The following is a 13,895-nucleotide window of genomic DNA, read 5'->3' as shown; positions in this document are numbered from 1 at the left end:
GGTACAATAATGGAGTTAGGAAACTGAGAAAGCCTTATGAGCTTCTGATGGTTCAGTTGGTTAAGTCTTCGAGTAAAAAATGAGGTCTGCAGATGCTGGAGATCACAGCTGAAAATGTGTTGCTGGTTAAAGCACAGCAGGTTAGGCAGCATCTCAGGAACAGGGAATTCGACGTTTCGAGAAGGGCTTATGCTCGAAACGTCGAATTCCCTGTTCCCGAGATGCTGCCTAACCTGCTGTGCTTTAACCAGCAACACATTTTCAGCAGTTGGTTAAGTCACCAAGGAGCTGACCTATATATTTAATAAGGAAGATTGCAGGCTCCTCCAGTCTACTCTGTATGAGCTGATCTTGGTGTTAACCCTGAGAGTATGAGGACACCAGTTGCCCCTGGAATTTCCAGTTCATCTAATGGAAATGAAGTCAGTATCCCCATTCTTGTTTATTATTCAGTGAGTGGTGAAATATGTGTATTTGTGTTGATTGAATTCAGCTTGATTGTGTCAGTTATGGTCCAATAACTGGCTGACATTTGTTTTGAACTCTTGCATGAAAGATGGCAACAATGACATATCACAGGACTTCTGACATGTCAGCAATCAATCTATATATTTACAAGAGAAAAGACCGGAATAAAAATTATAAGAAATATTAAATTCTTTGGCATTCATTTTTATTTTTGTCTTATGGTGGCTTTATTCTAGCTACCAAGATCTCTTACATCTTGATATTCCTGCTTTGCCTTGTGATCATTGGGCTTTTAACTTCTTGTTTCTGTTTCCGTTCTAATATCTCCATTTCTTGGTCTGTCCTATGATTATTTCATTTTTATACAGCTTCAGGATTAAGGGAGTGGTCCACTTGGTATCCGTAATGAGGCATTGTTATGTTGCTGTTGCTCGCATGAGGCAGACAGGCTGCTTTGCTTATTTGTACTCAACATAACATTGGAAAGGCAGTACTTGAAACTTGGTTACGCTGCTATATCCTTTTTTTTCCAGAATAACAAGATCAGTTGGGAGGTGGTGTTGAGATCATCATTCAGAACTTGTCATTGCTTGAGAATTGTCATTTCTTTGAAGACAGTCTGCCAAAGAACATTTTTAGTGTCTGTTTCGCTCTGTAATTAATGGCGGCCAGCGATCTATTCAGCCAAGACCAGTCATGCATCTAGAATCCCAGTACATGATCACTCATACTTTCATTTATTTCAGCTTCCATGAATTATTTTGTTTATTCCTGAGACGACATAAAAGTGCAATGTGTAATCAAACATCACTGTAATTATTGGCCAGGTCACTGACAATGATGGATCAAAATGCCCACTTTACTAGTGATGCCCACATCCTCAGAGTGGATCTTAAAAAATAAATGTCTGAGAAAAGCTGTAAATGAACTGAACACTAATTTCTTGTGACTAACTTCTTTCTGCTTTAAACCAAATCTTTAGTTGGATCTGGGTTACTTTACGGTCAGTGCTATTCTCTTTTAATGACTATTTATGGAATCTTTTATCTCTTCTATTCCTTATGTTTCAGCTGCTTCTGTTTTATTTGCCTCATTCCTTCTTTAGTTACAGCTTCCTTGCTATCTGTTCTGTTTTCTTGCTGACTAGTCTGGTATGTAAAAATTGTGACGAATGTTTTGGCCAGTAACAAAATGGCATAAGCTATTTTATACAAGGTCATCGTTTACCCCTCCCATCAGCTTTCCTGTAATGAATGCAGATCTTTTAAGATACAAAAATCAATATCCATTTGCTTGGTCTCCAAAGCTTATTTTGTCAGGTCAATGAGATGATGATGGTCAAAAATAAGCTGATGGAATAAATGAGTCCTTTGTGCTCCTGGATACTGGTATATTCATTAAAATGAAAACATTTTTGTGCTGAGACAATTATGTAAGGACTTGAGCACTTGTTTCATTTACTGTCTATCATCTTCATTTAATCCAAGATTTTTAAATAGCTGCTAATTGTTTAAATTCTAAATTTTGAGAAAATAAATTTAAGTCAAGATAAAGTCATCTAGGTGAAAGTATTCTAAATAACAACAATGCAAAGATGAGCACTAGAGTTTTTCACATAATATTTTCTCTTTTATAATCTCTCCACTAATGTTTACCACTCAAAGGATAAATCTCTATTGCTTGCAGATTCACCCTTCTTTTGTTGGTATCGTACATCATCTCAATACATTTGAGAGAACCGTATTCAAAAACTGCAGTGTTGAGTTCAGCGCGTTGTTTCGGATCTTATGAGGAAAGGCTGAGGGACTTGAGGCTATTTTTGTTAGAGAGAAGAGGATTGAAAGGTGACTTGATAGAGACATACTAGACTGTGTAGATGGTATGTCTGAGTTACCATTAACCAGCATCCGACAATACATCAAATCTCAGTATAATTTAGTCAGTTTTTAAAGGTGCTGCAGTTATTACCCTTTAATACTGTACATGATGTAGAAGTCGCTCAAATTCTGTACAATTCTACGATATGTTCTGTTCTGTTACCTGCTGTAATTATGTAAGATATGATTTGCCTGCAAAACACACAAAACAATACTTTTCATTGTATCTCGTACATATGACAATAATTAATTGAATCAAATTAATCTTTGAAAAAGCGTCTCTTCCCCCCCCCCCCCCCAAAAAAAATTGGGAATCAAGTAATACATTTAAATATGAAAGTGAATTTCTGATGTAGATTTGGGTGTCTGTTATTTTTGAAGTCTCATCAACACCTGATCGCAAAAAGCGGGTGTACCTTAAACTCCTGCACATCTTCACAACCAAACCTATGTCACCTGTTTGATCCTTTATATCCAGTTCTAAAGTCAGATGTGCATTTGCAGGGTGAGGCTAATTACTAATGCAAATAAAAGTTTGGTCAATATTGAAACGTGTGTTTGGCTTATATACCAGGTACATCCACATGGTTTTTTGGGCCAGAAAAACAGAGCTGTCATCTGTCGATTTGACTTGTACATTGCAATGTATGTATTTATTTTTACAAAGCTCTATATAGAATGTGCCTTGGAATGAAAACAACAGCTTTAAGGGTAATGTTAATGTTTAGCAAATGCTATTTGTGACCATATCTTTATGTCTCCAGTTTTGAGATCTGCACATTTGGGTCAAATGTAGTAACTGGATGGAGACTGTTTTAAGGGCCATGTTGTGAATAGCACAGAATCAGTTGTGACTAATTCCCTCCCCTTTTAAAACTCTAGCATTGTAAAGCAAATGTAGTACTGCATCTGTTGAAAGGAGCTGTGTGGCATAATTGAAATTGTAATTTTGATTCCAGATCCTGCCTCAATAGCTTATTTCTCTACTGATTTTGTTTTTACAGTAGAGATTTCATTTTCATTGACTTCATCTGACTTTGGCTGCATTGCCTTTTTGGATTTCACGTGCCTAGCAGACAGTCATGCATTATCTAACCAATATCTGCATTACCTGGTCATAATTAGCCATAGCTTTTAAATGCTTTTAGGGCAAAAGTCTGTTCCCAGTGCAAACAGGAGTTAAGCAGTCAAGCAATTTCTCCTTTATCTGATTGGCGCATTCTGTGATTTGTGCCACACATTTATTCAAGTATAAACATTTGAATCTTTTGCCTTGAGATTCGGTTTTGTAGAAAGAACTTGTTAGTTGTGAAAACCCATTTAAACCACCTGGGTTCTGGTTGGAGAGCATTGCCGAAGGCCCAGGCTGTCATCCATGATGACCAGCACTGGCGAGTGCATTTGTCTCTTTTTATTTAAGGAGGGTGTGGATTGCAGGGCAAGGGTCATAGGGAGGGCTGGTGTCCAAGTGTTATGAAGTTGAAGGCATGTACTGTACCTGTAAGAGAGAGTGAAGGCTGTTTTGCATGGAGAGCTTACAGGCACATGTCATGTGACTGACTAGCCATTTGAGTGCACTGGAAAATTGAAAATATGTAACATTTGGCTGTGAAACAAATACCTCACTTTTGGTTGCTATGTTTTCCCAACAGTTTGAATTTAACCACCCAGTTTAAAGTATTCCCCAGGATACTAAAAACCCAACCAAATTTGAATTTTACTGTGTAATGATGACATCGAGCCAATGAGATGATCCGATGTTTGGGGTATAAAAGAAGCCAGCATTTGGAGACTTGGCAGTTGGCATTTTCTCTCTGGCTATCATCAGATGTAAAGGCCAGCCAAAGACTCTGTATCAAATGTACCTTTCTCATGTGAAACATCAGCAAAAGATCGAAGATGGCCCAGGGAGATCTTCAGCTGAAAGAAGACAGATGTTGATGATGATAGTCGCTGTCTGGTTGATGTAATTTTAATAAGGGTTTTCATTGAATCAATCTATTGTTATAGAGTTGGAAGTAGAGAGCGGACCTTTTTAAGATAAAGGAGGCTTAGAGTTGTAAATAGTTGTTGTTTAATGTTCACTTTTAAAGTTAGAGTTAAAGAATAAAGTTGATATTTTTCTTTAAATAGTGGAATTTGGAGTGTTCTCTGTCACTCATACCTTAACAGATTATAAGGGGAGGTGAGCTTTTCTGTGTGTTTGGTTTAATTAGCAGAAGGGTTCACTGCTGTGATGTAACATAAGGAAGTACAGGGGACGGTCTTTCGGCAGTTGTCCCCTTGGATCCTGATTGTCCCAAGCCTGTGGACCCAGGTGGCAAGACATTCTGGTTTTCCTGTTGGGAAAACAGCCAATTTTCCCCTTTTTTTTAAACCAAACTTTTTAAGCTAGTTAAACATTCCCTGGAAGGGCATTTTAACAAAAACAAAACCAGACAGTTGGCAGAACCTTCTAGAACTACAATGGAAATGTATCAAAATTAAATTCAAACATTTGTTTTCTGGCATGACGCTGCACTTCAGTCTAGCTCCTTTTTCCAACTTCCAAACATGAAAGGTTTCTGAAAATGGAGGATACTAACAAATCGTGTTAGTTTAGGAAGGATCCTCTTTGTGGAACAAGGTAGCACATAGACTTTAGAAAGAAATTCTGTTGAATTAGGTCCAAGATTAAAGTGCAAGACTGCAAAAGAAATATTAATCTTGTGACCATGTACTGGACATGAGTGAAATAATTTACTGTGAGGCTGCAAATGCAAGTAGTCCCATTGTTTCGCTACCTGCTTTGCTCTTCATTGGTTCATGACTGATCTTCTGCTTCATCATCACTTTTTTTTCATCTGGTCACTATATCCCTGATTCCCCGATGAAGTAACCATCTGCCCAACTCCGCCTTGAGGACAATCAGTTATGGACCCATAAATGAAACTCTGAATAAATTAGAAGTTTTGAAATGGTGCAGAACTTTTCTAAAGGACGTAGAATATTCACAAAGAAATTGAAGTGATTTGCACACAGCCACCCTGGAATACATTTTAAAATCATCATTACAGCAGGGTCTGTATTTACTTTGTTTGTAATTGGTGTGAAGAATTGAGTAATAATTTGCGAAAGTTTTGTCTATATATTGGTCTTCCTATTTTCTGTTCAATTGTTGGTAGTGCTTTAACTTGAGGCCCATTTGAAAGCCAATCTACTGATTTCAAAAAGGTATTGGGAGGTTCCATATTGGTCTCTGGGGCTGGAGGAAGGGGATGGTGGGGGAAACAGGCTCTGGATGATTTAAGATACGGAACCAACATTCCACTTTTTTTGCTTCAGTAACCAATAATGGCATTGCATGTATTCCTGCAAAGATTAATTTCAGAGTTCTCCCATTTACCATTTCGCAAAGAAATATGCTGAAGGTTTTTGTAGGGCTTGATGTGCAATGTATGAAGAAAATAAATAATGCAATACATTGTACACCTTTTTTTTGAAAAAAAATTGAGAATAATTATGCAAAAGAACTATAGGCCAAACCTCCGTATTCTGGCCCTCTGCGTTGGGCATCCGTAGTAACTCTGTTTTCTGAAGAAGATGCACTACACAGTGCAACAAGGAGGTTTCTCCAGCATTTAACTGCTGATTCAATCTTGCAGTCATGGTCCCTTAAGCCTAAGTACAGATCTGAATTTATGTACCAGTTGATTTTGAACCAAGGAAAATGTCTTTGTATGAATCAGCTTCTTCAGGATAGCAGTAAAGGGGAGACAAATGAATGGTCTTTAAAAAATTCCAGAGCTGTCCCTGACATGTGGTATCCTGTGGTTTGGCAAATTCTCTAATCTGGCCAAGACCCAGTTCCAAGACTGCTGGAGTAGGGAGAGAGAACCTGTGTTCTGATTTGTTGTATGTTATCCACAGCTTGCAACCCAGGGCAGCAATAGGATTATTATTAGTTGATATGCCAGTGGGGTCAGTTAGATCAGTTGCTTAGGAGGTTGCTTTGCAATGGAGAGTAATGTCGGCAACATTCAATTACTGTATGAGATCAGATCACCAAGGTTCAGCCTACTCAGCCTTGAGGAGGGGTGAGCCTTGGGTTGAACTCTATTGAGAGAACAGCCCTGTGGTCCTCTGAGATTACAGTGACTTTCACTTTCTTTATTGAGCATGGGCAGTGTTGTCGAGGCCAGTATCCCTTGGATGAATGCTGTTTGGTTAAATTCCATCATTGCTATTTTTATGTTTGTGGTGATTGGACTATGGTACCGAAAGAAAAAAAAGTGAAATAGTGCAGATGCTGGCAATTTCAAACAAAAACCAAATGTGGACAAACTCAGCAGATCTGACAGCCTTTTGGACAGAGAAACCGAGTCTGATGACTCTTTTTGGTTCTGCCTGACCTGTTGAATTTTTCCAGCTCTTCCAATTTTTATTTTTGTCAAAACACAGCCCTGTGACTGCAATACACTTAGATGAATTTGAACAATTTCACTCGTGTTTGTACTTGAGAATAAGTGTTTGTCAAGTGTGTAGACTTTATGACATAAATTTTCAATTGATTTGTTTTCTAAAATACAGCTAGTCTATCAAATTTGCAAAAGAAAATTAGAGAAAAAAGTAACTTTGTATTTGGTTGCAGGTCGTTTCGATGAGACAGTGATTGAGGAGAGAAGACAGTGTGCTGAAGATCTCCTGCAGTTCTCTGCTAATATTCCAGCCTTGTACAATAGTAAACAGCTTGAAGAATTCTTTAAGGTATGTTCGGTTATACGCTCTGTTTTCAGAAAAGTAATTTGTTCAGTTTTACAAACTAAGCAATTAAAAAATAAACAATACCGGAGGCTTTTTGTTTCTGCTGAATTTAAAGTGGGAAGCTTTGAGCTAAGAGATGGGCTGCAAACGAGGGGATGCAGAAACCTGTGGGTGCAGAAACTGCTCTTACTGATAGAAAATTGGCAATCCGATCTAGGGGAGGAATGCTGTAACTTTTTTTTGGTAGCTTGGAGTCAGAAAAGTGTTCTTTTTGCTTAACGTTAGGACTAAAGACCAGCCATTTTGAAGGCAATTAGCATTTTGAGATAAAGTAATCTTGAAATAGTTCTGTCTGAAGAGTGAGGTAGCAGGATGCTGCAGACACTATATTATAAATATTCTTTCTGTGTTCGGATTTGTATGCAGATAACAGCAGCAGTGCTGTAGTATGTATTCTGAATAGTATGTGTGCCTATATGACTATTGTCACTCAACCTGGCAGTGTTTATGAGGGAGTGTTACTAATTTGTCTTTTAACTTCTAACCCTTGAGGTTACTGTTCATATATGGTGGACCAAGAATGTCTGTTTTTGCTTTTGTACATGTTCTAAGTCTGTTTTGAAAATTTTTTTTTCCGTTTTAACAATTGCAGGAGTATTCAAAAATTTACATTTAGAATTTGCCTTTGGTTGATCTTATCCCAATCTATTTTATAGTACGGGTAGGAGAGGGGTATGATCTGGTTAAAGGTGTAGCCACTTCAGCTGGTAAATAAATAAGATCCCAGTAGTGAAAAAACTTGTTTCTTAAAGATATACATGGGGTGAATTTGACTCTGCTTCATAATCTATTGCATTATAGTGTAGGAAGTTTTATATTTGAGACGGTGTTTAAGTGAGGAAGAGAAATGTGTGACTGACAGGAAGTGACTGAAAGCTGCAAGAGAAGTGTACAACTGAGAGCTCTAGTTCTGATGCTGGGCTGTATATTGTGGGTTAGTATGACTTAATTTCAATTTCATGTTGAATACTGAATTGTAATCGTTTGATTAATGGATAACAGTGTTTAGTTCTAATCTTATGATACATTAATTTTGTGAAAAGCATTACATTTTAAATATCCTTTATCTTGTGGATGTTTTGGTTTGGATATGATATTCAGAAAATGTTTTAGTGCTGCATGCTGCGATGCTTCACATTTAAGAGCCCTTTAAAACCTACTTGTTCAGTGGTGAATGTTGAAGTTGTGGTCTGTTTAACTTGAAGAGACTGTGGATGCTTTTAAAGAGGTTTGTCAAGTAATGATTTCAATGTTATTCCTCGATTTAATTTGTGTGAAATGAGGTATGAATTTAGTCATGTTGCTACACCACAAAGGGCGCTCTGCATGCTAATAAACTAAAGTAACAGGCTTTTAGTGTTCAGTATAGTCTCACAACTAACAGATCAAAGCAAATTCTTGTACTCAGATCCTCAACCTCAATTGTACTTGAGCCCAACACTTTCATACAAGAGATAAAGTGAACTGTTTGCAAGTATCATCAGCCAAAAATGATTCAACTAAATTTTCTCTCAAGCTCCTTAACATTGTGGATGTCACTGTTTGGCAATTGGATACAGCAATGGCTGTGGGTAATATCCCAAGGCATTTCTTAAGACCTGTTCACTACAACTCGCTGTGCATTGTTGGCATCAAAAAACTTTACAAGGGAAAAGTCAAGTAGAAGTTTCCGTCTTGTTGATTATCTTGACACCTGGCACAGGCCTGCGCTGTCATGTCCACCCTTCAGTTCGGGAGTGGTACTGGGCAATGGACATTGAATTTCCCAATCCCATCCTGCCTGACTACCTCTGTGTTCCTACTATCCTGAACGATTCTTGTATGTGCTGTTCAACAAGGAGAAGCACTGATTCATCAGCTAAAGGAAGTAGGTGGTATTCAGCAGGACGTTTCCTTGACCATGTTTGATCTGCAGCTACAAGAACTTGTAGGATGCAGAGTCAATGTTGAGATAAGATGGCCACTCCTTGCTGACTGTATACCATTGCCCCATATCTTTGGTCCCTCTGTCCTGCTGATGGGTCAGGATGTATCCAGAGAAGATGAGGGAAGAGTCTGAGACCTTCTCTGTAAGGTAAGCTTCAAATGAGTATTACTGACTGTTGTGCTGTTGCTTGACTAGTTTGTGGGACAGTTCTTCCAATTTTGGTGTAAATCCAATTGCTAGAAAGGACTTTGTAAGGTTATCTGAGCAGTTTGTGTGCTTGTCATTTCTTGTGCCCAGATTGTCCTTTTTCACATTTCTTTGGCAGTTTAGTAGAACTAAGTGGTTTGCCAAGTCACTTCAGAGGACAGTTGGTGTGACTGGAGCAGATAAAGATCACAAGTTGCCTGAGCATTAATATTTTCAGAAGAATCTGACAGTTTGATGGTCATTATTTATTATTAAGTCTAACATTTTAGTTCAAATTTACTTAAGTTAATTTTAAATGTCACTCGATGCTTTGATGGGAATTGAACTTCTCTCTAGAGTATTAGTCCAGTCCTTTTGATTACTGTTCGCAGGAACACTAACACGAGGCTGCCCTGTCACAGCATTTTTAGTAATTATTTTCCCTCCAATATGAAGTTGCAACTGTGAGTGTTGACTGATTCCACAGTCCTCTTGATTATTGGTGGAAATCTACTGGAAATGTCATTAATTTCCCAGTGGCTATTTCAAGCGATCTAGCAGATTTTAAAACAGTATATTAAGTGAAATGTATCCTGTGGCTCTGCTGAGTGCTCAAAAACTCCTCCACTATACAGAGCTGGGACAAATTTCCTTGTGATTTGCTAGTGTTGTTAAGAAGGGATTAAATTACTTTGGCAGGAATGTGGAAGACAGGAGATTATATAAGACAGGCCAGAACCCCTCAAAATATTTTACGAAGATAGCCAAGATCTTAATTTTTTTTCCCCCTTATTTTAATGATAGATGTGAAGTGGGTATTCCCAGGTGTGTGATGCACCTGGTCAAACCACTTGGCTTTAAGCTAAACAGAATTTAGTTAAACATTACAATTGAAACGTGAACAAAAGAGAGTGGAATTTAGAATAAATTTAGAATAACTTAACTTTTGGAAAATGTCACCGAACTGATGCAGTAACTATAACTGTTCTAATACAGTAACATCCCGTAAACACAACCCCCCCGGCAAAAAGATAAATTCAAACACGGATTCTTACAGCCAGGATTTCGGGGAAAGTCGGAGGAATCCATTACTGAAGATTGCAAGCTTCTGGACTCCAACATCTAGTGGCTGCTACAGCTAAAACAAGCTCGAGAAAACCTGAACTGGGAGAACTGGCCACTCCCCTTCCATTGTTAAACTCCCTACACTCCTCAGCATCTCTGACTTTAAGAGCTCTCTTCAAAGAAACCAAGGATAAAAGGAACATCAAGGTGCGCAGGATACTTGAAGTGATTAATGGTACTAGAGTAGAGACAGAATTATAGAATCATAGAATCCCTACAGTGTGGAAACAGGCCATCTGGCCCAACGAGTCCACTCCAACACTCGGGGAAAGTAACCCACCCAGACCCATTCCCCTAGCCTATGTTTCCCCTGATTCCCCAGGGTGTGTAGATCTAATCTACACACCCTGACAACTATGGGCAATTTAACCTGGCCAATTCACCTAACCTGCACATCTTTGGATTGTGGGAGGAGACTGGAGCACCCGGAGGCGACCCACCAGACATGGGGAGAATGTGCAAACTCTACACAGACAGTTGCCTGAGGCTGGAATCTAACCGGGGTCCATGGTGCAGTGAAGCAGCAGTGCTAACCACTGAGCCAACATTAGTCAGTTATTGTTTGAGTTGAGAAAGGGGGAAAATAAAATTGAAGTTAAGGTTGCCGTGTATGCATTTGAACATGTGGAAAATAGGACTGGTGGATTTTGGGTGGGGATGTTGTAGCTGTGACTGAAACTTGACTCAAGGAAGGGCAGGACTGAAAAGCAGGTGGAATCTGAGTCTTTGAATATGTTTTGAAGGCAGAGGTGGTTAGATTCTTGGTAGGCAACGTGGTGAAAAGTTATCAGGATAGGCAGGAATAGTGATCAGAGTAACTACAATCTTATTAAATGACCAGAGCAGTTTGAGGGGCAAAGGGAGCAACTCCTGTTCCTTGTTCTTATGTAGCCTGCCCAAGAACGAGGTTTTTAAAAGTTGTCATGGTTGACTATTTTAACAGCTGTATTCTAAAAGCCTTATTATTTTTCTGACTCGCCATAATTGTTTACCACCAGGTAGCTGGAGTTTGAAAGAGACACAAATAGTAAGTACTTACTGCTTGATGATTCCTGGTAAGTTTTATCTGGTTAGGGGATTGGAAAAAGAGTGTGTGAGTGAATTTAAAAAACAAATCCAAGACTAAATTCCAGTACTTCATAAAGAAAAGACTTCATTTACATAGCACCTTTCACTGCCCCACAGAATTTCACCGGTCAACTCATCACTGTTGTAATGAGGGGAAATGTGACAGTCAATGTATGATCTGAATAATCCCACAAACATCAGTAAAATGTCCAGATGATTTGTTTTTTGGTGGTGGGCTTTCAGTGATAAATGTCAGGGCACCAAGATTGTTTCTCTGCTTTGCTCCTTTTATGAGACTGTAAATGGAGCTTCATTTTAACAAGGTTTATGAGGACTCATTGAGTAATTAGATTTTAGCAATCCCATTTGTGGTCTCTCCCTTGTTGTGGTAGAATTGCCTGGTATTCTTCAGAGAATGTCATTGAATCTTTTTATGTGTATGAAGTCACGTGGGACTGCTGTTTAACATCGACAATGCAATGTTCTCTCAGCACCGCACTGATAGCAGCTGGGATTCTGTACTTAAGCCTCTGGTTGAGCTAAGACCATTACCTTTGTACCAGTAATCTAGTTACTGCATTGTGAAGTTGCAGGTGACATAACCTATGTTTTATTTTGTAAACATGTCTTATGAGACCAGTTTGACTGCATCTTGTTGACTGTTATGAACCAGACCAGACCCTCTCAAAATATTCCATGAAGGTAGACTAGACCCTAACTTTTTCATACTTTTAAGGCAAATGTAACATACTGTGTTCCAGATGCAATGCAACAAGTCAAACTACTCAATATTAAGTGAATTAATTTATTTGAGCACTATAGTTAAAATACAACAAAGGAAAGAAGTACTTAGAAAACTTAACAGAGTAAGTTATCCTAACAGAGTTAATAGATATAGTAAATATTACTAATTAATTTTTCCAATCTAGTAACAATCCATAAACACACCCTTTGGCAAGAATGCAAATTCAGAAAAAACGATTTTGTTTTACATGCAATTTGGCAGCTGAAGAAGAGAGCACCCAGCTTTTGGCTGTAATTGATAATGAGAAAAATAGCTTCCACTTCTTCAAGCCCCTAATAGCAATATTTAAAAGCTAAACACAAAAACTAGAAATCCTGGTCTTAGTGCTGGCCCCACTCAGCCAGGCTGCTTCTATTGTTAAGTTACAAAAAAAAACACAAGGCCTCAGAAGCTGTTTACTGGCTCTCCAAGTGGGCAATTATACACCTCTGTCTTAAAACCTCTGTCTTTAAAAAGACCAGGACAAAATAACCACTTAAAGCCACAGCATCGCCACACTATTCATCATTTGATGTCTTGAATCTGTCCATCATTAAGTCAGATTATTGCTATTCTGACAGTGGCTTTAATTCCACACTCCCTTCTAGCTGTGATAAATTTGTACTTCCTTCTTAGTTAAGACTCTATTCCCCTCTACCTTCCAACTATTCAGTGACTCTGCCTCCACTGCTGTCTCGGAAAGAGAGTTCCAAGGACCCATTGAAAGGGAAAAAAAAATTCTCTCTTGAGTGGCGAACTCCTTTTCTTTTTCTTTGTGCAGGTGTGAGACACAGTGAAAGACACAAGGTGTACGATTCTTTATTCAATTTTCACCACCAGGAAGAAAAGAAACACCCAAGAGGCCAGTGACAAGCAGTGCCCTACACATCAAAGGGCAATATTGCATGATCAAACAGTGAAGGGTAGGGCAGGGGTTAAATCAAAATAGATTTGGACAGGAGAACTCCTTTTAAAGTGTGCTACAGTTTGAGTCTGCTCCACAAGGGACAGCCTCCTTTTCACTTCCAACCTATCCGGTTTCCTCAGGATCTTGCTTACATCAACTAGATCACCTCCTATTCTTTAAAGGAAAAACTGCATCCGAAGGATACAGGCCCAACCTTTCTTCATAATATAACCCCATCATCTGAAGAATCAATTCAGCAAATCTTCTCTGACCTGCTTCAAATGCATTGGTATCCTTCTCTCAATAAGGAGAGCAAAATCATAACCAGTAATCCAGAAGTGGCCTTATCAATACCCTGTACAACTGTAGCAAAATATACCAAGTTTTATATTCAATTTTTCCTGTGGTCTGTAATTGCTTGACTTTCCCTTTTTTTTGTTGGAGGTTGTAATATTTACATTTCTCCAGTTCTCCAGCACCACCCCCAAGTTCAGGGCAGATGAAAAGATTATGGCCAGTGCCTTTTACAATTTGCTTATTTAATCTCTATCAATTTTGAATCCTTCTCATGGCTGAGATTACTGCTCTGTCACTATGGCCTTAGTAACATTGGCTGGCTTAATAAAGTCAGTTGTAAGTTATTTGTTTAATAGTGTGATCATGTTTCCAACCTCTACAAGAAATCTCCTTTCTACGCTCTCTGACTCACATTCTTGTCTTACCAGCCTATTACTGTGAATGTGCTGAGGG

General features: G+C 38.6%; 1 protein-coding gene across 3 annotated transcripts in view; it reads left to right on the top strand.

Moving 5' to 3' along the window:
• rps6kc1 (ribosomal protein S6 kinase polypeptide 1) overlaps nt 1-13,895 on the top strand; it is a 176,484-nt gene that overhangs the window by 21,535 nt on the left and 141,054 nt on the right. For all 3 annotated transcript variants that reach the window (XM_060831474.1, XM_060831475.1, XM_060831473.1), the window contains one exon: nt 6,976-7,091. In XM_060831474.1, the coding sequence (XP_060687457.1) occupies nt 6,976-7,091 (116 nt within the window). The remainder of the gene's footprint in view (nt 1-6,975; nt 7,092-13,895) is intronic.

Source organism: Hemiscyllium ocellatum, chromosome 10 (genome assembly GCF_020745735.1).
Source record: "Hemiscyllium ocellatum isolate sHemOce1 chromosome 10, sHemOce1.pat.X.cur, whole genome shotgun sequence".
Lineage (NCBI taxonomy): Eukaryota > Metazoa > Chordata > Chondrichthyes > Orectolobiformes > Hemiscylliidae > Hemiscyllium > Hemiscyllium ocellatum.
Note: the sequence above shows the minus strand (reverse complement) of the source record. Positions and strands in the feature narration are given on the sequence as shown.